At 41.9% G+C, this 23,919-nt stretch overlaps 1 protein-coding gene across 2 annotated transcripts in view; it reads right to left on the bottom strand.

The window, feature by feature from the left end:
• LOC109639027 (activin receptor type-2A) overlaps nucleotides 1–23,919 on the bottom strand; it is a 40,969-nt gene that overhangs the window by 12,314 nt on the left and 4,736 nt on the right. Inside the window, exons 2-5 of one of the 2 annotated variants that reach the window (XM_069520768.1) lie at nucleotides 11,423–11,630; nucleotides 10,142–10,275; nucleotides 8,676–8,830; nucleotides 3,847–3,870 (exon numbers count right to left, since the gene is read on the bottom strand). In XM_069520768.1, the coding sequence (XP_069376869.1) occupies nucleotides 3,847–3,870; nucleotides 8,676–8,830; nucleotides 10,142–10,275; nucleotides 11,423–11,630 (521 nt within the window). The remainder of the gene's footprint in view (nucleotides 1–3,846; nucleotides 3,871–8,675; nucleotides 8,831–10,141; nucleotides 10,276–11,422; nucleotides 11,631–23,919) is intronic. The other variant, XM_020102267.2, reaches the window with a different exon arrangement.

Consider the following 23,919-nt stretch of genomic DNA (forward strand, 5'->3'; position numbering starts at 1 on the left):
GAGAAAGATTTAATTGATGGGAAACGCACGCGGCAATGAGAAAGTTACCGCACACAGAGTTTACCTCTGCTGCTTAATTTACCGTTTTGGCACGCAACACGGCGATATCCAATTCTTCACACAGTGAAAAATGAGCTAAAGCGGTGCCACCAGGAAAAAGCCAAAAAGCATTCAACTGCAAGACGAGTAAAACAGTTGAGAAGTGGCTTTGGCTTCGGCTGCCTGTCCCAACAAGATTACTGTTGCTACAGAAGCATACTGTATATCATTTAGGAGTATTTATGAGATTGAGTTTTTATCTGATCAGATATTTATGTCTGGTCATGAACTTTGGCCTTCACCGCACAGAGACAGAAAACTGATGTAAATAGATCTTACAATTAAAATCATATATTCTAAATTGCTGTTATTTATTACCAGGGTGTAACTAATGAGCAAAGTTTAATCAACTCTAATGTATTATTGAGGCTCCAGTATTACAAATGACTGTAATAACACTTGCAGATTCCTGTTTATTCAATGGGAAGATTTGCATGAATAAAGGGAAAGTGTTTTTTTGGAGGGGTGTAAATCCAGAGGAGAGTTTCCAGAGGATGGGGGGGGGGGACCGTTGTGTTTACTTAATGCCTTTTCCCTCTGACAGAGAGCTGCGAGGCAGACCTGCTGTCTCTGCACTCTCACACCGAATGCCAGCCAAATGATGGGGAAAATTACACATGATGGAGGCTGAGGTTGGATTATAGAGCAGCCCAAATGGTCCAACCTTTGTTAGGACCCTGAAAAACATCTCCAGCAACAAAATAATGGATTTGTATCTGAGCTTCAAAAATATGTTTAAATATATTTTTGTCCCCCTCATTTAACCCTTCACACTAAAAAAAAGGACTAGACATGTCTATCTCATATCTGATTTGCTCATGATCAGGAAGAGTGCACGCTATTCAAGTTACACTGACTTCCTCACATCTGAATCTTCAAGTCCAGTTTGGTGAGTGACCCTTATTGATCTGTCCACTAAAGTTGAAGGATTTGGTGCTCGGCGTGGCTGTAATTTCAGACCCTGCATGTGGTGCTTTGGGCAGCAGCGTTTGAGCTGCAGGAATAACTGACACTGAATGGACGGATATCTGGTTTCTTTCACTTAATATCGTGGACAAACCTGCAGCGGTGGGCAGGCTAAAAGTGAATAGGTATGAATATGTCACAACATATGGAAGGACGGAACTGGAGTTGGATACAGTAGAGTGCTGCATCATGCATTTAAAGCAATACAAAACAGGCCTGTGTGGAATTCAAGGGATTTGTTTGTATTCAACAATGTCGCCAATCCCTTTTGCAAGATACATTTACTTTTCTCTTGGTCTAATCCAAGCAAGGTGGGTTGTAAATTTGTTCTTCACTTTGCTTTAAGTGTGACAGTAAGCTTCAAATTCTTAATTACCAACAGTGACAAAGACAAAGTGCACGGCGATGACTCAACTGTGACCTGAAAACAGAGAGTACAAAGAGAACTCTTGAGTCCCAAGTGCAACTGAATATGACAAGGAAGGGCAAGGGGAGGAATAATCAGAATGGTGCGCCTGCAATCTGGAAATCTGGACACTTGTCAATGACAATAAGGTGATACTTGTTATTCAAGGTCTCTGTCATTACTGTCCTAGAATGCGACTAAAAACAATGCTGTGTAAGGAACTCATTATTTCATGGTTTATTGTGAATATTAAGGTATTGTTCAATGCCAGCAGCGTTAAGTATCAATGTATTATTTGTCCTCATCAGTTTGTTAATTAAAAGGATTTCTAAGCTGACCTTTAAAGAGAATTGAGGAGAGACAACCGACTCACATTCACAGCTACAGGCAAATTGGATCACTAGTTAGTCTACGCTGCATTAGTTTGTAGTACTTTGTAGTACCCAGAGAGAGAGCTCAATGATCAGGAGGTACGAACCCAGACCCTGTGCTAATCGCTGCACCCCCGCTCAGTCTATTATTAGCAGGATGATAATGGTTCGATTCGTGATCAAGATCATTAGTTTATCATTTGAGGATCATTCTACCATACATGTTGTTCTTACAAAGTAAAATCGCAGTCCACACAGCTTCATAAAATCTACTTGGACAAATATCTGTATGTATTGTCCTTAATGGTTTAAAGTCATTCTATTCTGGTCAGGATGCGCGTAAGGAATCTCTAATGGCCGAACTGTGTTATCTTTTCCTCTTCGACCCCTCTCAATGCGTGGTGTTAGAATGAAAGTCATTAGTGTGTCTGCACAAATGTCACCAGGACGAATTCCTGTGGATCCATTGAGCTTTGTAAAATATATGATACCTCCTCTGATCATGATGTGCATGACAAAATGATCATTGAGACTCTGGCGTGCTCAAAATACCAGTGTTGTTCAAGGGTACAATGCAAGTCTGAGATCAAGGTGAATTTCTGCACAGATACTGCGCCTGGCAACAGACATGGCGGAGTTTGACCATGAGTTTGAGGTGAATGATGTGAATGGTGATTGATGGGTTTGTGGGAGACGGCCTGATTCTCAATAAAGGAACTGCTGTTACAAATCACGTCATCTTTTTACGTCTGCTGCCATCCACAGAGGTAACTCTAATGATGGCGTGGTCCAAACACAAATTATTGCGGGACTCTTTTCTTTTTTTCTTTGTGCCTGGATTGTTTCTGGAAACTCTTTGTCCATTTTCCGGGCTTTGGCCCGGTCAGGCCAGGCCTCCCTTGGGAGTCACCGGATCCCTTGTCCGATCACAGGGCGCCGTGGCCTCAAACTGGGGCGCATTACACTTAGTCAGCAGACCACAGGAAGCAGGAAAACAGAATCTGCTGCTTCATGCCGTTCCTCCCAACCCTCAACTATCTCCCGTGGCCTAATCGGGTTACGCCTTCATCAATTACATCTGAACAGGTCCTTTCACACTGGTTTGGTTTGTGTGGGGTTTATGCTGTAGATTAAGTGTGCAGAGATGTAACAAAATCCGAGAGCCAAGTTTGAGCTTTGGACAAAAAGGACAATGGGCAATTATTCTGGACTTAAGCCTCCAAAAGTCATATCTTAAGATCTTGTGACCATAAAACTTGAGGCCATATCAGACTCAAAAAATTGACATTACAAAGAGATAACCTGAATTCACAAAAGAACAGAGCCTAAACCCTCTCATAAAGTCTGGGGTTTATTTTTCGAGCTACATTCTCTTTCACATAAGAACTTTCAGTGATGTCTGTTTCAATTTTGAGCCAAAGTACATTTGCAAAGGCTTATGCTCGTCTTGTACTTAAGTAATTTACACTCTCTGACTTGAAAAATGTTTCAGGTAAGTGGCAGCGCTCCTGCTTATGCAAAATGTATCCGCACTCCTCCTCAGTCTGCATGTGAAATGGAAAAGCATGCTGCAGTTTCGGCTTCAAACACCTCGTGCTTTGTCTCTGTGCATGAGAAACGTGGTGAGCCATAGGTCTAGCAGATACCATTCTGAAAACTGGGTCGCAGCACACACAATAAGTTACATAAACATCACAGATGGACATTCATACATACACGAAAAAAAAGAAGAGGGGGGCTGCATTCGGAGCCATGTTGGCCACTTTCCACCATGCACAATACATTTTCAGCAGGGAACAAAAAAGACATCCATCCATGCAATAAACCCAGGCAGAAAAAAAAATGTGTTAGGGAACTGAGTAAACAAGACGCTGTCGAAAAAAGCAAAGAACAAAATGGTGGTCTGAGATTAAGGGTGGAGAATTCTTAACAAGCTCTGAACCCAAAAAAGAAGGGGAGGGGGGGGGGCTAATAGTGTTTCAACTTCAGTTAAACTGCTCTTACCTCCACCATAATGTGAAAGGCGTGCTTGTCGAAAAGGAACATAAGAAGCAAACAGAGAAATTATTGCTACTTTCTGTCGGTTAGTGGATGAGGTAGAGGCAGGTAAAAGGTCCGAGATGATGGGTTGTCCCAGAACAACCTTTTGTCTCCCCCTCGTGCTCCACACCAGCGCTTCCAGAGCTGGGACACACGGGCCACAGGTCTGTCAATGTTAATAAGCATGGCACCAAAAGGCAAGATGGTTTGTAATGAAATGGAAATGATGCTGTTGAGCAAAGCAACTGAAGATGACTGAACGATGTGTGAAAAAGGAACAAAAAAACAGTTCTGAGAGCTCAGGAAAAACCAAACACACATAAATGCAAGGTTCACAACAGCAGCACCCTGACGACAGATGCATGAAACTGTTTCGATGTAACCACGTGTATAAAAATCATGTAAGACACGGAAATCTTAAGAAAGTGAATGAAAGCCCCTCAGCTGAGGAGATGAATGCAGACTGTTTAAACCTAGAAACGGACATTTTTTGTTTTGTTGTTGCAAGTGCTGACACATGTTTCATACCCAAAGATGCTAAAGGCTAAACCTAACAAAAAGAACAAATTGACAAATTTCTTTCAACATCAGAAAAAATAATTGATAACCTGGGAACAAAACAAATAAGATGGGGAAAAAAACATTCCCTGTACATTTTTTCCTGTAATATATGGATTTAATTGGCATTTCATATGGCAGCACATGTTTAAAGAAACAGACTGACTTTTGAAGCTGCATCCAGTCAAACAAGATGTAAGTAGCTTGATAATAAAACAAGTGATGAGACTTTGGTCAGAATCGATGATGAAAATAGGATCCACGTCCCAAAAAACCAAGTCCTGACTGGTGTTTAAGTGCTCCAGGTCTGTCCGTGTGAAAGCTGTGGGTCTGTGTACTCAGACAGAATCAATTCCAGTTTGCCTCCACTTCTCACTGTAGTGTGAATAATGGAGGCTTGGTGGCAAATATGAAGCCGATGATGGATGGTGGACATAATGGCACAATGACGGCGTGCAATAAAGTTACTTTGCCGCAAAAATAATTTCCTGCGTAAAACACTGGATTTTCACCTGTGTGCAACAACATCAAACACGCTTCATTTGGTGTAATAACTCAAGAGTTCAAACCAGTTGCACCAAATCCAGTCTGCTGGAACAATAGGACGATTTCCTTTCTTCAGTGCTTTTCCATCATAAAATTAGAGAGCTGTGGTAATGTGCCGTTATCGATCATTAAGCGAGAACAATAAAATCTTGAAGCCAGCCTGTTTCATTACCTTCAGAGAAAGAAGAGACTAAATTCGCGATTTGGAACGGCTGGAAAGTCAGAAATACTGCACTGAAAGTTTTCTGTGTATGGGATTCCCTTTGTGCTATTTTATAATTACAGTACACACTATCTCTTTCCTGTTTGAACTCTGGCTTATCTTATCTTACCCTATTGCTTATTTCCACTTTGCCCAACAGCAACTAGCCGTTTGATATTGGACATGAAAAAAATGTCAGTATTTTGACGATAAACTAACCCAGAAATCATAGCTGCGTATATGTTACATATTTGTCTCTGGCTCTGTTCGGACTGCTGCTACTTGCTTATGTCATAATCACATTCACACTCCTTTTAATTAGAGATATAGATTAAATGTGCACTGTGTGATGCAGAGCTCTGCCGGTTTTAAAGACTCAGCCTTGTAGCTGCCTCGTGGATGTTGTTAGGGAAGAGGAATAAAATCTATTACCACCGACATCTATCATGAACCATGATAATGACTTCCCGTACATGCAGGGCTAGCAACAGGTGTGGGCAATTTGTTACTGTCATATTAAAAATACATGAATATGCACAGAGCATTATGCACAGATGAAGGCAGGACAGAAGAGGAACAAGCATGATGAAGCAAAAAAGAAAGTCTGCTCCACTGGCTCTTTTTTGTTTTTGCACTACATCTGTAAAATATCTTTTCTTTTTACTTTTAAAGAACAGGGTGTCTGCAGGTTACAAAGCTTAAGACTTCACACCTTTCTCTAAAGAAGCTAACTTGTGATGTTAATGTTATATTCCAATCAATTTTTAAAACCTGTAACACCAAATATTTAACGGAACATAATAATGACGACGAATGAATCAGACAAAGTATTTTTACAATGCTAATGCAACAAATTGCAAGAAGCTGTTAACATCTGTGAAGTGCCTTTGGAAAAAAATACCTTTTTAGAGTAAACAAGAATATTTTCTTATTTCAGATTTTATAACCTCCAGAATTGCCTTCTAAGTTCTTATATAATATTATTCTATTGCTGTTCACCTGTAAAGCAGAGGGTGTTTATGTTGTGTTTTTACTCTCAACAGTGTAAGAACTGTTAGAACCCGTCCTCTGTGACTTTGCAGAAGGGAGTGTTTTGAGCGATTATCAGAGTCACCTCTGCTTCTTCTTTTTTTTTTATACAGCCTGAGGTGTAACACAAAAAACACATTTTCTAATAACCAGAAATAAAAAAAATCTACTTCTGGACTGGATTTTCAACTTGGAAAACTACATTCAATCAATTAAAACAACTTATGCCAGAACAACTGTAAATAGTACACTACATAGATTTTGCAGATGTGTTTGTTTTGGCTTCCGTTGGAGGCAGGTGGGGTTTAACTTATCACCTACTTGCAGCTAAGCTTGAGTTGACTTTTAAATATATCCCTTTTCACCTCACGTCCTACACCTACTAGTTCATGCACAAACACACTCTGCACATTTATTCCATCTTGTCTATTCCATTCCATTTTATTCTCTTAGTGATTTTATCTTTCAGCTGTTTGTTTTTTACCCCCCGACTGTATCATCATTCATTATCTTATCCACTCTTCTCTGGTCACGATCTTGTTCTGCTTTATGTGTTTATTTATGTATTCATTTATTTATGAGTTTCCAGGTAGGATGGTTCATAAGCCTCTTAGCGCTGTTGTTTTTCCGATGCACATTAGCATCCCTGATTGTATTATTGTGTCTCTTTTTTATCTCTTCCCTACTATACTTTAGCACCCTGCAAATACAATAACGAAGTTGAGAGAATTGTATGTTTCTCCTCAATCACACCCCCGCACTCCCCACTCGCCCACCCACTCACCCACCACAAGCATCCTCAGAGGCAGAGCTGCGAGCATCTCTGTGTTTAGTTTTGTTTGCCTATATAAAGCCTCATCAATAATGCAGAGGCCCCTGACTCCTCTTCCATACGGTGGAAGCTCTGCATGGCTTTCTTTTTCCCTTGCTGCCGAGCACCAGAGAACATAGCCGTGCTGCAGTCGGGTTAAAACCGCCTCGTGATGAATCTGGCTGATTCAGGTGAAGACATTAAAAAAAAAAAAAAAAAACCAGCAGCAGAGAAAAAGTATGGCTGAATAGGAACAGAAGATTGGCTGAGTAGCAGCGTAATGAAAGGTGAACGAGTGCACAATAAGAGGTGGATCTGAACTCTGTTTTAAAGGTATAGTGTGTATTTTGTGATATCTAGTATTGAAGTTGCATGTTGCTGCTGAACACCCCTCACCTCACCCTCTCCTCCCAAACATGAAAAAGAACCTGTGGCAGCTTCAGTTGTCATAAAAACTCAAAAGGTGTTTAGTTTGTCCAGTCTGGACTAATGTAAAAAACATGGTGGCCCCCGTAGAGAGGGTCCCCTCCATGTAAATATAAAGTATTTAAATATAAAGGGCCTTTTCTGGGGTAAAGAAAACTACAATTCATACAATTTAGATGAAACAAACCAGTGAAAACATCATGAGGGTTATTCTACACTAAATTTCTACCAATAGATCCCTTTCACCTGAATCTTACACACTGGACCTTTAACAAAAGTTATTTTCACCCATTTAGCATAATATGCACTTAAAATGTATGTGTGATTAAGAGCATCTCTGACACAAAATTAACTATCTCATTTCAATTAATCTCCAGAAACTCTGGCGGCTTTAAAAGCAAGTCTTGAGATGTGTTTGCTCCAAAAGAGAGTCGTTGATAGAAAAAAGACAGAACTAGAGCCCCACTTATCCTCCTATACAACTTTGAAAGAAGAAACTGAAAAAGCAATTATCCCTGCGCAAACTCTCCGCAAAGTGTGTCCGTTCTATTTGACCATAGCTCTGTCCCTTTGCAGCGCGGGGCAGGAAAGGCCAAGGCTGTTTCAGCTCACTGAGAAACTAGATCAGTAGGGAAGTTGAAGGTTGGTTAAATAGAGACGGGCAGAGCTGAGTCTTCACTGCATCATACAGCAAACTTTAAACAAAACAAGGGTTGTCTTTCGGGACCAACACAAGGGCACTGACTCATGTAAGAAATAAATCGACCAGAGCAGAGGCAGACATTTTCTGCAATAAATTATCTTTGATTATTTTTTATACGATTGCATTCAGTACATGTTCCGCCTCAATAAATACCGTTCTGCCTTTTATACACATAAAGGTGAACTCATTTGGTTATTACATATTAGTATTTGTGTTTGTACGTAGCACAAGGGTTTCCAGGAAATAAATAATTTGCCTCTTTGTTTAAAATGAAACATAAAGACATAAAGAAGAAGAAACTTTTCACTGCATCAATTATATCTTAAAAGAAAGAAGACATCACAGTCTGCTCCCCGATGTTCGATTGACAGGTAAAATCTGGAAACATGTTACAGTTATGAGCGTTGTGGACCAAAGACAAGAAGTGATCATGGATTTATCAGGAGTTTCGTTTTTACTTTGAGAGTTTGAGAGATTGTTGTGTCTGGATTTCATTTTCTCATCGTGCAGAGACTTACATGTGTCGGGACAAGGGCAGCTGGGTAGGCCAATTTGTGATGTCTCCACATCCAGAAAGAGAAGAGGACGACAGCGGCCAGGCCTATGATGGGGACCAATGAGTAAAGAAGAGTGCTGAAGAGCTGGGGCTTCTGGGAAAATGGGTTGGAGGTGGCTGTGGGGAGAGAGCAGCGGAGAGAAGAGATATAAGCTAACAAGAAGTGGCTTGTGTTGATCGACATGGCAACAAAAGCAAAGCAATGAAAAATCCAAAACTGTGGACACTGACACAGAGTAAACACAACCTAGAAAAAAAAGAAGACAACATGCCCGATTGGCTTGACATTGTGCTACATCATCTCAGAGTGCAGCACTAACTCTGCTCACAGCTTACTGCCACTGTGCTTAGGGATCATATCAATGCGCGCACACACACACGCAGCAGGATTAGCAAATCCATCTCGTGACATAACGTAATCCGCCCTCCAAAAATAACAGAGCTCTGAACTGCATCCGACCCCTGCAAGAGTCGCTGGGTGACGTCTGCTGGCTCAGCCCGCCCTCCCATCACAAGGTGTGACAGTCTGATTCGACAGTGCTGTCAGAGTGCCGACGACTCGGACGGCGAACACCACTGCCGTCCTCAGGGTGAGGGTGGGAGAGAGAGGAAAGGAAGCGGTGAGGGCCGCCGGGGCTGCACCAACTGCATCATCACACTCTCAGGGTCTCTGTCAGACGTTTTTTTCTCTACAGGGTGTCTCCAGGTTTCAGAAAGTCACTTTTGAAGGAATAAAAAGAGACAGACTTGCCTGTTGGACAATTAAGTTGGAAAGTTGGGTGTGCAAAGATAACAAAATCCCTGCTGGTGGGTCAATTGACAACTGCTGACCAGCAGTTGATATTTGTTTGGTGACAAACAACATGTCACATGTTGGGTGACATGTTCTGGCGTCAACAAACACTGCAAGAGTTCTGCTATTGTAAAAGTAAAATGTTCAGGATTTTGTTACCCTTGCTCTGCTAAAATATCTTTAAGACCTGGTCTCCAGCATAAATATCTCCCATCACACATTTTGCACAGGAATGTGTCTTCAAAGTAAAACCTACATCTGCTGCCTGTGGTCTAAAAACACAAATTAAGAAATCTGACATTACCTTGGATGTTCCAATACTAACGTTTCCGATACCAAGTATTGAAGTCTTATGTGAGATACAGATCCATATTTTACTTATGAGACTTTCCAGCGTGAAATTGCAGAAACCGCTTCTCCTTCACCTCGGCACATAAATTTGTGGATTCCACAGCACATGGCCGGGCATTTCGTCATATTCAATGTATCTGTATCACAGCATCTCTACTTTTTAGTTTAGGCCGGATTAAATGAATCAACTCAAGGTTTGCCTGCAATACAGACCAGCTGTAAACACTGAATGTTTGTAATTATCAGGGGAATATTGCTGTGTGTGTGTGTTGGACTACACGTACTGTAGGCGGTCGAATGGTGTGGGTCGCTCTGTGGGGTAGCTTCAGGGGTATACAGGAACTTCTCGTTGCACATGTTGCCTTCGCAGCAGCAGAAGAAGACGTCGGGACTCTCCTTCTTCTCCACACACTCATTACTACAGGGGACATGGAATTAGACATTAAAACACACACATACCTGTACACACACTGCAGGACACGAAAGCAATTTATCAATGCAAGTGTGAGTAAGGGAACACGCATGAACAAACCCATTATCTGCATGTGCGTGCTGATAACACACACGCACAAAGAGGCATTCTCCATGCAGTCAAGGAAGGCACGCAAACACTTTGACCATACACACAGCGACACACAAATGCACACTCCTCTACTTCCTCTCCATTCCCTCGCTGCCGCAAAAGACATGAAAGACAAACATTTATAAAATACCTCCTGCACATGCCGAAACACAAACTTGCATGCAAACACACATGTGCACTAACGCACACCCACACACATTCTCTCTCTTTCACAATCGCAGTCATCAGATAAAAGCCAAAGGAAGTGGCAGCCGCCCTCGACTTTCTCTGGACTCTCCAGGGAGGCGAGGCGGCGCCGTCTGAGCAGAGGTACCCAAACTGTGCGGGCTACAGAATCTACAGCAACGTAATCGCCCAGGAATCACAGGAAAACCGGGGCAGAACTGGCTAAAACCAGCAGCTGATGCAAGGTTCATGTTCCAGTAAGGATGACGATAGAAAAAACCCCACCACTTATTAATATCTGCCTACAGTACAGGGTTTGGACACATGGTTGCGCACATCAGACTGAATCCATTATCAGTGGAGATCCAGGGAGGCAATTTAAATTTCATCTCTGCTGTATTTAAAAATGTGGCCTTGTGCAAGTCATTCAGATGGGGGAACGCACAGAGAGACGAAAACTGTGCTCAAGGTGATTTGGAAAGTATTTACAGTTAAGCCTTCCTCTTGACGTGCTGCCATTGTCCTGAGAGATCTGCGCTGCTGCTTTCTGTCAGAAATCAATGCTCAGGTTTTTGGGGAAGGATATTTGTAATAATTAAAAATAATGCACAAAATGTTCAGGTTTGATTAATTCTGACCATTCTTTAGTTTTCTGATGGACAGAGGATTTTGAAATGTATAAATATACTAAAAATGATCAAAACTCAGTAGTATTGATATGTTTTAAAACTGATTTCTTAAAAAAAAAAAAAAGATCCCCTGGCTGGTTTGACTATTGCTTTTAACGTGCCCGTATTTTCAGCCGTTACCCACGTACCTGTCGTAGCAGTTGACGTCATCCAGCCAGCAGCCTTGCTTGACGACCTCCACATTGCCTGACACATTCTTCCACGTGGCGAAGCAGTGTCGCCGCTTATCTTTCTCGCCGTAGCAGGGTTCGATGCCGCTGCGGTTGGTGCGCTCCTTCTCCCAGCTTGAGTTGTAGAACACGCACTCCTGAGTCTCCGAGCGTCCTAGGATGGCACCTGGAGAGGACGAAGAGGTTAATGTAAACGTCATTATGAGGAAAGCATTGAAGCGTTTGTGACTTTTTCCTGAAGGTTAAAAATAAAAAACATGTGAGAGTGGCTTTTTATTTTGGAGATTTACAAGTTTCTGTGGACAAAGATGAGGAAGTTATTGTCTTGCTCTGTCACCGACAAAGAAGATAATTTAGTTTGTAGCAAAGCGACATTGCTTTACAGCCTCAAAGTTTGTAATACACAACAAAGTCGGAAAAAAACTTTTCGTAATGATAAAATCTACTTCTAATGTCAATACAGCAATGAAAGAAGCTTTTTTCAAAATGAACAATAAAAACCAGCCGGGCATGACTGACAAAAATAAGGTTTTAGAGGAACAAACAGGCGAAGCAAGGAAACCTAAATCCTCAACTTCTCTCCCCGTCAAAATAAAGGCTGCTCTGGTTTCCTGCAGATGAATGCGAGCTGCAGGTTGCTGCAGGTTTTCGCAAACCGATATCCAGAGAAGTGACGGCATGACAGCATGTCAGTTAAGCTGCCACTTCTCATCACCTGTCATGGAGTTGGTCCAGTTTAGACTGCTGACAAGACTGAAAATAGTCGGCCTTGCTTGCTGTCTTCACGTTATTTTTTTATAGGAAAAAAGTAGGACTGTGCAAGTGCAGGATGTTGATGCCGAGTCTCAGTCATCCATATGCATCGACTGGAGCTCAACACCGTGAGAAATTGAGTTTATTTTCCCGCCCTTCTGCTGAGTCTCTTACTGAACAGCCAGCTTACTCCTCTCCAGTGTGAAAATGTGACTTAACTCGTTTGTGTGAGAGACCGCAGTGCATGCGTAGGTCAAACGGTTGTGAACTTCCCGAGGATGTTTACATAAGTGAAAAAGTTAATGAAATCATGAGGCGTTTGTCGATGCCTGGAGCTCTGATCATACACCAGGTCTTTCTTACAGAAATGAAGTAAATGTAAATCTACGTCAACTGGAGTTCATTTCAATTCCAATATGAGGGTCTCAAGTAGTTTTTCAGTTAAGTGATCCATTTTGGGGTCTTGTATGTGATTACTGCAGTTTGGGGTCTGTCATGAATCTACTTAGAACTTGTCAGTTGAAAACATTTGATAAACACCTCCCGGGTAGAGGTATCAGAGCTGTTAGTGTTTATTCTATTTATTTAGTTTTATTCACTTAAACTTGAATTTGTCCACTCTGCTAGGATTTGCACTCGATACCCGCTTTTTTATTTACTGTTGCTTTTAATGTCTCCAAAGTGTTCCATGATTTAACTGTAAAATGAAGCAAATAAAGAATAATGCTCCAGTTTATGTGATCAGTACCCGCTCTCCTCCGCCAGGGTAATAACAGAGCTTCCTGTCCGCCCTCACTGTGTCTCCAGTGGCAGCAGCTTCCAGAAATTAGGGCTTTGCTTGCATAACGGAGGTTAACTTCAGAAAGATCATGTATTTTTCAATAAAATGGCTGCTTAAGTCAATCCAATTAGCGCCAGCTCCCCAGCCATGTCTCTCTTCAGCGACAATAACAGCTGTGGATGGAGGCGAGAGAGGCTACTTCACTGGCAGACGAGGTCATTGTGCCTCTCAGCGGCACTGACAGCATTTTCTCTCTCGTCAAATCCATTTCCCACGAAGCCCCAAAGTATTTCACAGCAACAGGTGCGACTCCGAACTGTTGCCTGCGAGAGCAAATGGCTGGAGCAAAGGCGGAGGGGAGGAAAATAGTCTGGGCCGGTGAGTGAGCAGTGCCACAGAAAAGCCACAGTACATTGAAAAAACAAGTGAACTGTGTGGGTCAAACTGCGAGTAGATATGTAAACAGAAACCCACAAAGTTGCTTTATATCTGCTTATGGAAAGAAATTAAGATTTTGCCCGAACGTGCACATAAACTTAAGTAATGCCACAAGGAAGATTACATCATCTGACATATGGTTCATGTGGTCTTCATTTCACTACCCCCCACCCCGTAGACTATAAAATTCCTCTCCTGCAAACACATTCTAGATGTTTTTACTGTACATTTAGTTTATGGAAATAAATAACTGCAACAAATGAAGAAAGGAGCAAGTTATGCAAGTCTGACTCACTACCCAAGCTGAGGAAAAGCAACATTAACTCTTCTGTTTTGTACAGCAGAAACTTTTGCCAAGATGCCCTTGAGTGAGACACTCCAAAGTGCAAAGATTAGGTGTGAAGAAGAGCTGTTGAAAAAAGGCCGGTCCTCCTGTCAGAGCCGTGAAATGCCTTAATGAAATACGCCTAAGAGAAAACACCCTTAAGAAAAAAAAATGCAGACAATACATATATTCAACTCAAGTGCTTGGTATGAAGCTGAAGATATCCCATCATTCCTTTAGGGTGACGTTTGTCTCCAGTAATTTTCCAACCACATCTGGAGGCTGAGAAAATAAAGACGTGTTTGCTGGGGCCAGTGATAAACGGCGGACAATAAAGAAGTGGGCGGACAGATCACCTGATGGCTACAAAAGATGAGAAAACACATGCAAGACCCTATCCTCAATACCCTACTACAGTTTGCTGTACGGTGATGTATACTATGAGTTTGTCTATAAGATTTGTTTATGCACTCCATCAGAACCTCCAGCAGATTAAACATAAGTTTTAGTGCGCCTAGTTCCTATTCATCTTCTTGCATGGGCATGAATGCATCATCCTGTCCATTGGCCCTCGAGGGAGCTGAAGGTGCTAATGATGGAGGTATGTTTTTGCCTCCATCGTACGTGAGCTCATTAGCAGCATCAGCCAATGCTAACGCTGATCCCCCATAGACGTTGCGTCCAGGAGCTTTGCATACACATTTCCATTTTATTCGCAGTGATTTACAATGAATGCAGAAGCAGGATGAGCACAGACTTCCTGGATCGACTTCAGTACAAGTTACTCATAATAACAATGTCTTTATCTAGATTCTAGCGTTGTGAAACTGAAACCAACAATTTATTTGACTATTTATTGCTCCAGCTTTAGACTGAGTTTGTATCTTTGTCCCCGGGCAAAGAATTAAATCAACTTGTTTTAAGTCCTTCAGTGGCTTGGAGACAAAGTACAGTATTTCTAAAAAATGACAAGAAAGACAAGAGCAAAAGAGCAAAAAAAAAAAAAGTCTGTCGTCTCTTTTTCTTCGGCCGAGGTGAGCAGCAGCACCTCACAGCCCCATTGATAATGCCTTCATTCAGGTATTATACTGTGTGAGAAAGAGCTGCGAACCATGTGAACTACAAACACAGAGCTCCATTGTAAATACAGCAGTTAAGAGCCCAAATCAATCACCTCTCTGAAATGAGGTGACAGTGCAGGCCGGCTGCCTATAGTGTCGTATGCCAAAGGTGGGCAACAGCGGCCTGGCAGTATGGCGGATATGAAGGATATAAAGTGGAGAAATCAATCTTCTGACTATGTTGCAGCTCAGAGTTCACTAAAGCGGATAATGTCATCGAGTGCAGAGCCTACACAAGCAATTGTGCAAGGACATACAATGGGGCTTCCACCCACAAGCACACATCCAGGCAATAAAGAGTGAAGCCTCTTTGTCTCCGAGAACATTTGACGCATGGAAATGTCAAACACGAGAGGCACAGGCTCACAGAGTTTGCTGTAATAAGGTTTGTGGGAGAGAGAGATAGAAAAAAGGGGGGAAAGGCCATTGAAGGACCTCAAACACGTGGTATACACACAAGGTTGCTTTCGTAGTTAACAAATATTTAATCTATTATGCATTAAAAGGAAAATGTCGAAATTAAAGAATGAAAAAAGTGACACAAAAGCGGAACAGCAGCAAAAGGAAGGAGGGAGAATTGAGGGGTGGTACAGGCTCGTCTAGTTGATTGTGAGACTGTGCTAGAGGTAGAAGGTCAGATAATGCAGGGGTGAACAGACAAAACTTTATATGCCGCCCTGTCAGTTAAATCACTGCCACAGCCAAAAGAATGCATTCGTCCAACACTTTTGTTTTCGCAAAACAAAATGACCACATAGCGTTTCATAGAAGCTCCTTCCCCTCTCCCAGTCATACTGGAGATTTATCAAGGTGAACCGTGACCTACTTTGGCTGCAGATATTTAAGCAATGCCTCCCCCTGTAAAACGTCTACACAGCCCGACCCACTTCTCAGTCCACCGGGGCTTTTTTTGAAAAAATGCTTCTCACCCCTCCTCACCCCCTCTCTCCGCCCGGTGGCTCTAAAAATTCACCCTGACATTTTGAATTTCTACATTTTGGGCATTTTGCCGATGCTCTTATCCACAGTGATTAAGCTCCAAGTTCCCACAGCACCCAACTACAGGAAGTAAAATGTTAACTGGTCTTGTCACGATACAAATATGTATTGCTTTGATATTAACACCAAGTTTATTATCATATCGTGAAAAAAATTGTGCTGGAAAACTGCCTAAATTTCAATATACCGTGCAACACTTTAGTCCTGTGACCACAGAAATGATCAAGTGAGGCTATTAGACAGGACATTTTAAAGAATAAGTCGCCTGAAAACATTGGAATGTGAGTTCACTTGAGAGCGTGTAATCCGAAGATGGAAACGATGGCGAACTTGGCAGCAACTGGAGGAGGTTACTGATTATCTGCAGGCTCTGAAAATTCAATCTTTTGTTTCGTGGCCAATAGGTCAATGTAAGATTGAGGCAATTCGGAGAACCTGAATCTGAGAGGCCCTGACACGAAGACGCAGAGGGTGATGCCATCGCTTTCCGATAGCAAGGCACGCCGTGATAAACCTGAGGGCTGACAAACCGCAAACTCGCTGCTGGCACGACTTCACCTTAAACTTAGAAAAAGGAAAAAGTCATATCCACGAAAATGATTCAAGCTCTCTAAACTGAAACGTTCAGTCACAATGTTGCTTTGAGAAAATTTGCAGTAATGCCATGTATGACTAAAGCACGGTAATGAAAGAAGCTACACTCTCAGCTTCAAGAAGTTGTTTAAAAAACCCTTTCATAGCTTTCCTTTATAATTGTATTAATGTATAGAATAAATTCAAGTTTTGAATAAGGCCAGACGGTCATGTCAAACATTGAAAAACATTAGCAAGGGTTCAGATTGAAAATAGTACTTTGTTTAAATAAATATCAGAAGAAAGAATAAGATAGAAAGCCTGGTTTAAGGTGTAAATGCATAATTTTCAAAGTTTATGTATCAACAAAAATGTATTGATGGTTGTATTAAAAAATCTGAAAAGTTAATACAACAACAATAATCCTTATTCTCTCTGAATTCATATTTTAGTGAATGAAATGTGTATAAAGGGTCTCAAAAGCTTCAAAATTATTTAACACAGAGACATAAGTTTGAAAGAACATTTTAACCCCCTTTCAAAACTTTGGAACTTGGAAACTTTGGATGCAATGTCAGGGTTTTAGAAAATAAGATCTTTTGTGCAAACAGACGGGAACAACATTAAATTAATTTTTTTTTTCTCTCAATCATTTCTCTGAACCGCAGCATTTCTCCAATGGAGGCAATTTCTTCTCTAAACATTTCCTTTCATTAGACAGTTAGGAGCCGGGGGTCGAGTTATACCTCAAATTCACTTTCCTACTCAAGCTGACATTCTCTCTTCAATGGCCACTGTTCAGAAACATGCCAAAGTTCCAAAGAGGAAACAGAAATCAGAAGGGAGAGCTACATCGTTTCCTGTGTATTGGCACATGTCTCTTCATTAGCCAAGCAAGGGCTACAAGGTAGGAGCCACGCAGCAGAGATGGTTCTGGTCTGATCTGTGGCCAGGGCTAGTGAGGTGCATGCTGGGTGGGAAATGACCACCAACCACCTGCCAAATGTTGGAGAAATTTCGACTAAGCCACTTTGGCCGGTAGGCAGCCGACGCCTGGGGTTTTGTTCACTCTTCTCCAAAACTGAAACAGATTAAGTGTCTGGTTAATTAAGGAGTCTTTGAGCATTTGTGGCAGGAAGGTAGAGACGGTTTTGTTCCTCTAAGTTTTAACAGCAACACTAACTGTAAGGAGAGGAGCACTATCCTCTGCCAAAGAAGCGATTTCTATGTAGATAAATGTAAACTTGGCTCCTCTCCATCACCAGTTGTCTTAACACCACTCCGATTCAACCTACATCGTGTTCAAGGAAGCTTTGCAGTGACCTTTGGGAAGTGATGCCTTCATGTTTCTGGTTTCACTGCCAGGTCATCTCTGCATCGCACAGTGCCTCAACACAACCCCAGCAAAAAATAGAAAAAACAATCCTATTGATGAATTTGTTATCTATCAATAGACGTTTTAGACTCAAGATCTGTCCATTAGGTATTTCTTTGCCTGATAATTACTGAGGAAAACAAGAACTAAATATCTAATTTCCCCTCTGTGGCTGGTCGCAGGGGCAGGCTGTGCTACACTCTGCTCTGTTGCCTCATAATGAAGTGGCATTTTGGCGGGCCAGGCCAACACTCGACACTGCGTGCACCGAAGTAGGTAAACAACTCATTTATCAAGGCTTTTTTGTGTGACTGCCAGGAGCGGGGATTGTTCTTTATGATGGAATTTGTTCTTAGGATCAACTTATCATCTGCGTCCGGGCAGACGTGAAATAGAATTGAAGTGATGTATGGGTGCTCGGGGCGCTGGTTTGTGTGGGAATGTGTGCGACCAGCACTTAAAAAAAACAAACGTGAACAATGATTTTTGAATAGGGTTGAATTCAGAAGGTATAGGCTGAGGCCAGGGGTTAGAATGCCGTCTGCAGAATTAGCCCTTTGGCTTCCCAGCAATGCTTGTTGTTGCTGCTTGTGCAATTTGACACTCCTCCCCCACATAACTAACTCAAGACACTACTAAATACAGCTTTTGAACGTGTGAATAACCACATATTCAGCGGAAACCTTTTCCAAGTAGTGTTTACACCTTCCTGCACCCATTGAAAATAAAACCATACATATTTAAAACAATCAGCATTATTTCTCTGTGATGTAGTGCAGCAGAGAAGCGTAATAGAGATTCTGGGTGTATTTGAGTGACGTTGAAGGAAGGGAAGAGAAAGATCTGATGTGGAGGTGACACTGGGTTCATGCGACTAATGTTGTCAGCCTGGTTTGGGCTGCATCACTAAACAAATCAGGTGGACTGTCAGGCCTTCTTCCTAAATTCTCTAGATTTCTCAAGTTTGTGCAAACAGATTTTTATGCACTCACCATTGGAAGCAAGGAATAATGTTTGAAAATCTTGCACGAGTGGCATCCATAGGAAACTCTTTACTAACTAAATGTGGCCATAACTCATCCAATCCAAACTCTCTCTTTTTACAACCACTATCCTTTCTTCCTTCTTGTCCTCAACACGTAAACGTGGGCTCTGCCGGTTAGAAATGCAACCCACCACTTGCCTTTAGGGCAGCTCTTGGCCGCCTTGGATAAAGATTTTTTTCACACCATTTATAGCTGTTTTGACGATCACAGGCATTAGGCACCGGAGGCAGCACTGGAGAACGCTGGCCCACGGCGAGGTTAACACCTGAGTGTGTACTGCACACCATTTTAGTGCCTGGAAATGGATTCCCAAGTCCCACTGAACAAAGTTTATTAAGCAGTCAGCCCAGGTGCTTTATCCATATTTCTGTGATGTGAGAGGACTTCATCATCCTCAAGTATCGGATGGTATAATCATACAATTTATTCTAGGGTGAAAAAATTTGAGTGTAGATGAGCTCGGAGACATATGAAATTATGTCTTTGAGAGGAAACTGTGCCAAAGTTTTTATAATAATTATACCAATTTTTTCTCCTGCAGCCTTGGTAATCTTTTTGCTGTACAGGTGATTGAATCAAGAGTTAACAGTCTAGTTCTAAGCACAGAGGCATTGACAGAGTCAGACACTACTTTACAGTAAACGGCTCTCGCTGTGAGTGCTACTCTAATGCTCAATCAGATGGTGTCGTGACATAGCCGGGGTGGTCAGGTTGGCTCGGGTGAGCTGGTCACAAAGACTGCACTCTTTCCACGGCCGGGAGGAGGGGCACGGTGGGGGCTGGGGGCTGGTGGGAGGGTGGGGGCATTAAAAAGCACCACACTCAGCAACTGAATCCAATCCCTTTAATCCTCGCTGGTATGCCCGAGCGACAAACGCCCATTGGTCTCCGCCTCAGTTAGCACTGATGGGTCCGGTTGTCGGACAGGTCAGGAGAGTGCCTTGGTCTCTTACCGCCTGTACCATTTGCACAAGGAGCACATACCAGTGTAGCCCTGTGTCCCTTGTGTGTAATGGGCAGCAGTCGGCCATCGCATACCGTACATTCTTTACAGGACAAGCAATTTAAAACGTCTCGTTATCTCTCGCAAAAGGATCTGCATAAAACCCCCTTCTGCTTTTACCCCCACAATCCCCCCTGTGCTTGAATAGTTTGGATTTATTTGAAGGGTGTGTTAAGTGCCACTAGGGCTTAAAGCTGAACTGTATATTGAATTAGCAGTGATATTGCAATATCACAAAGCCTGCGGCAAGGCTATTTCAATTCATTTTTATACAACAAGCAATCAATGAGTAAAGAACGGAGGGTGGGGGGAGACACAGACAGAGGGAGACGCTCCATTATATGTGTAAGGAAATTGGCCCTCGGAGAGTCCAGTACAGTTCAATGAGAGAAATTTTCCATAATCCACATCTGAATAAGCTTCATGCACCCATCTCAAGGTGACGCAGATGCTGAAATGCAGCTTCGTATCACAAATATCTTTCCTGTCACGTTAATCAAAATATAAGATCATGTTGTGCACTGAAACAAAAACATTTGAGCCGACCACTTCTAAGAAAGTGTGCAGAAAAGCACTCTGCAGTCACGGTTAGCCCACACTAGATCACAGCTTGCTGCTGCTGCAGCCGCCGTGTAGAACTAATGCACCGCCCCGTTGTGAGTCATCTCACGTGTCCCGTTCAGTTATGTTCTCTGTTTGCACTCGCCAGCTTCCCATTTGTACAAGACAAACCAATAAACATTGGGAGTCAATAATCCCCCCCCGACCCCCCTTTTTACCCATCCAGCAATCTGACAACCTCGCTGACTCCAGGCTCCTCTTTATATTTAGTGTAAACTAATGACACATACTGGTCACAAGGCACCGACGCCAAAATAAAGCACCAACACTTGTGTATTTTTAATTGAGATTGTATTACAGGTGCGGTCAGCTAAGAATGTGGCTCTGCTGATGCAGAGAATAACCATAATATTTCCGCAGGGTTTATACTTTTGTCTATCAATACCAACGATGACTCAGTGATTACCGGGCACAGCTGAGATTTCTAAACTGTCTTTCCCATCAATACTGGTTTGTTGAAAAGAAAAACCTGTCTAGCATTAATAGATTCAGGCCTGAACAAATCTATCCTCATAACTGGTATTTCCAACTGGTGGTTGGTGCAAAGGAGCCTCCAGTGTCGAAAGATTTCTATTCTGACTTGTAGAACTTTCTGCACTTTACATGACTGGTGCTCAATGCAACTTAAAAAGGTGTATTTGAGGTCTATTAGATAACAAAGCAAAGTGACAGTAACAATAATGGCAGGACGACAAACCCACAGTATCGCAAGCGAACCGCGTTACAACCTGGTCGAGTTCCCGATGACACCACTAGCCTTTAGTGGTTTTGGTGATAAGAGGTCAGGGCGACCTTCATGACAGGGAGGAATCTTGGCAAGTGTTGGGCGAAGACGAAGAGGAGGAAGGAGGGAGCGTAAAGCAGGCGAGGACCCTCGAGAGAGCCTGAAACAAGAGCATGATGAATGTACAGCTCGCAGTTTTTAATCAAGGATCAAAGCAGGGCCTCTCCGTCTGAGCAGCCAGTCTGTCTAGACTGAAACTCTCCCAAGCACATAAAGCAACATCTGCAGGATGCATTAATTACAGTGAAGGACCATTCTGGACTGTTCTCTGGGGTACCAACACATCAAGTGGCCAAGACAAAGATAAAAAATCATGATATAAATAGAATTGACAAAAATGTATTCACTTAAAAAGCTCAGGGTTATTTCCAAATCGCTCAAGCGCTACAAAACTTAAGGTGATGGTTTTGTTCAAGCCTTAACTTATCATCGTCCCTATCATTTGTTTTAATTTGAGTCAGTAATGGTTACAGGGGCAATTCATCGAGTTCCCACTATAGAGAGTATGCACCGTCTGCATTTACATTTTAGGCTTTTAGCTGATGCTCTCATCTGGCATGACTTACAATAAGCTGAGCTAACAGGGACACGCTGTGGCAGATGTCAAACCTGTGACCTTTCGCTTGGAGGGTGGACTCCATGACCTACCTGCACAATCGAGTAAAGCCATAGATCACAATACACGCTTACCGTACTTCTTTTTCATAAGTGTTTGATAACGAAATCTTAGGAATAATTGATATATTTTTCTATATAAATAATAACTACATATATTCACTTGAAATTATTATTTGACCGTTTTTACTCCTTAAAATCAGTATCTGCATCGACCAACATCCGCTGGAACTCTTGTTAAAATGTGTAAAGATCAAGAGAATGAACATATGGAGTCTGATGACCATGAGATTAATGGCATTATAACTGCAGTATCAAGCAGAATAATCAGAATCATCATTTTATCCAGGGACAGTGCAGCTCAAACTGTCTTCCTGCGTTTTCCTATGAGCCTACACCTCTGCTTCCTCCAAGGAGGTGAAAGCTGAATTAAATATGTATGGTATTTTAGTCCCTTCACTGCTTCTACGCTGCCATTATAAAAAGACCCGGAGCCTTGCAGCATGTGCAGACGATTCTTTGCATTTGCTTTGACCTGCTTGCAGTATCTAAGATCTGCAGCATTAGATGATGTCAACCTAAAAACGGTTACACCTAACTGGCTTTAAAGTGATTTCCTCTAATTACTTAACCTCTGTGGTGTTTTTTCCAGTGTATTGGCATGTGGGGCAATACTCAGCACAGTGAGACCGGGAGCAAGTTGAAACAAATCGCCGCTAAGGAAGAAAATCCCCTCAATAGCAATAATGGTGTTTTGATGATTCTTAATTGCAGTGAAAGTTTAGATAGTCATTAATGTGGCAAGTGCGTTTTAAAAAGCCTGAGGCGGCTGAAAACATCACTGTCTTCCACACATGACAAACACGACATTGAGTTATTTCCAATGTAATTCAACAACCTGAGAAACTTGTAAACAAGCTGTGCAAAGTAATGAACTTTCTAAAGGTCATCTGCACTTATTTTTCTTTCTTTGCGTAAATTCATTGAGGCTTGATATTTTACAGTTTATCCATATAATGTATTAAAAAGAAAACACAAACAGAAGTATAGAACTTGAATTAATAAAAAAAACATTCTGATAACTTAAACACTAATTGTACTGATCCAAACGGCAATGTTCCTTAACATCTGCATGCATTCACAAAAACAGCCACGACTATCCCTTTTGATTTGACCCAGAAATCTGCACACAAAAGCCATTTATGTCACAAAGCACAAAACACCTGGCTGGGCTCTAAATTTAACCAGTGCTCCAACTGGTGGAGGTCATAATTCCCCCAGCTGGACTCCGCAACATGCTGTCACTGGTCACCATTTTCCCTCCATGAGCACAAATTGGTGCGGCGCTTTGTTTTGTTTTTTTTCTTTTTGTGATGTTCAAGCACAGAATGATACACGACCCTGCAAGAGGTTGTGTGGCTAGTTGGGCCCAATGGGATATTGAGGCTACATCTGGCCTTAACAAATACACCTGTGCTTTCAGAGCCTAATGCATAATGCAAGGGAACATATTAGGAATAGATAGGGAGGAAAAAATGGGACAGAGTTAGTAGCCACACTCGGGCTGCTCACAGAAACACCTAAAACTCTGCAGCAGAGGGATACAAGAGTGGTTTAGTCACAGTACAAAGTCCTAATGACACAAATTACCAACTTAATAAAGCAAAAATGAGTTTCTCTGACTTTGGCCACATTTCTTCCAACTTTTTACACTTCAGAGTTGGTTTAAATATCCATTTCTTGTGTACTTTGACAGTAAGTAATATGCTCAGTCAGCCAAAGTAAACAGACATTTCCAGTCAGTGATGAGGACAGTGTCACAAACTTCAAATTTCAGGACAAACTCCTGAAAGTTTGTGTATCTGGGTTTTTGGTTCGACAAAAACTTTAAACAAATGAATATGCTTACTAATGGATAATGGTGTCTATCTTACCCAGGTAAGCCAAAGGCAAAATCTTTACCTTGTCTGAACAATTATTTAGATTAGTTTTAATGATTTGTTGCCTAAAGAATTTGATGT

Source organism: Paralichthys olivaceus, chromosome 24 (genome assembly GCF_024713975.1).
Source record: "Paralichthys olivaceus isolate ysfri-2021 chromosome 24, ASM2471397v2, whole genome shotgun sequence".
Classification (NCBI taxonomy): Eukaryota; Metazoa; Chordata; class Actinopteri; order Pleuronectiformes; family Paralichthyidae; genus Paralichthys; species Paralichthys olivaceus.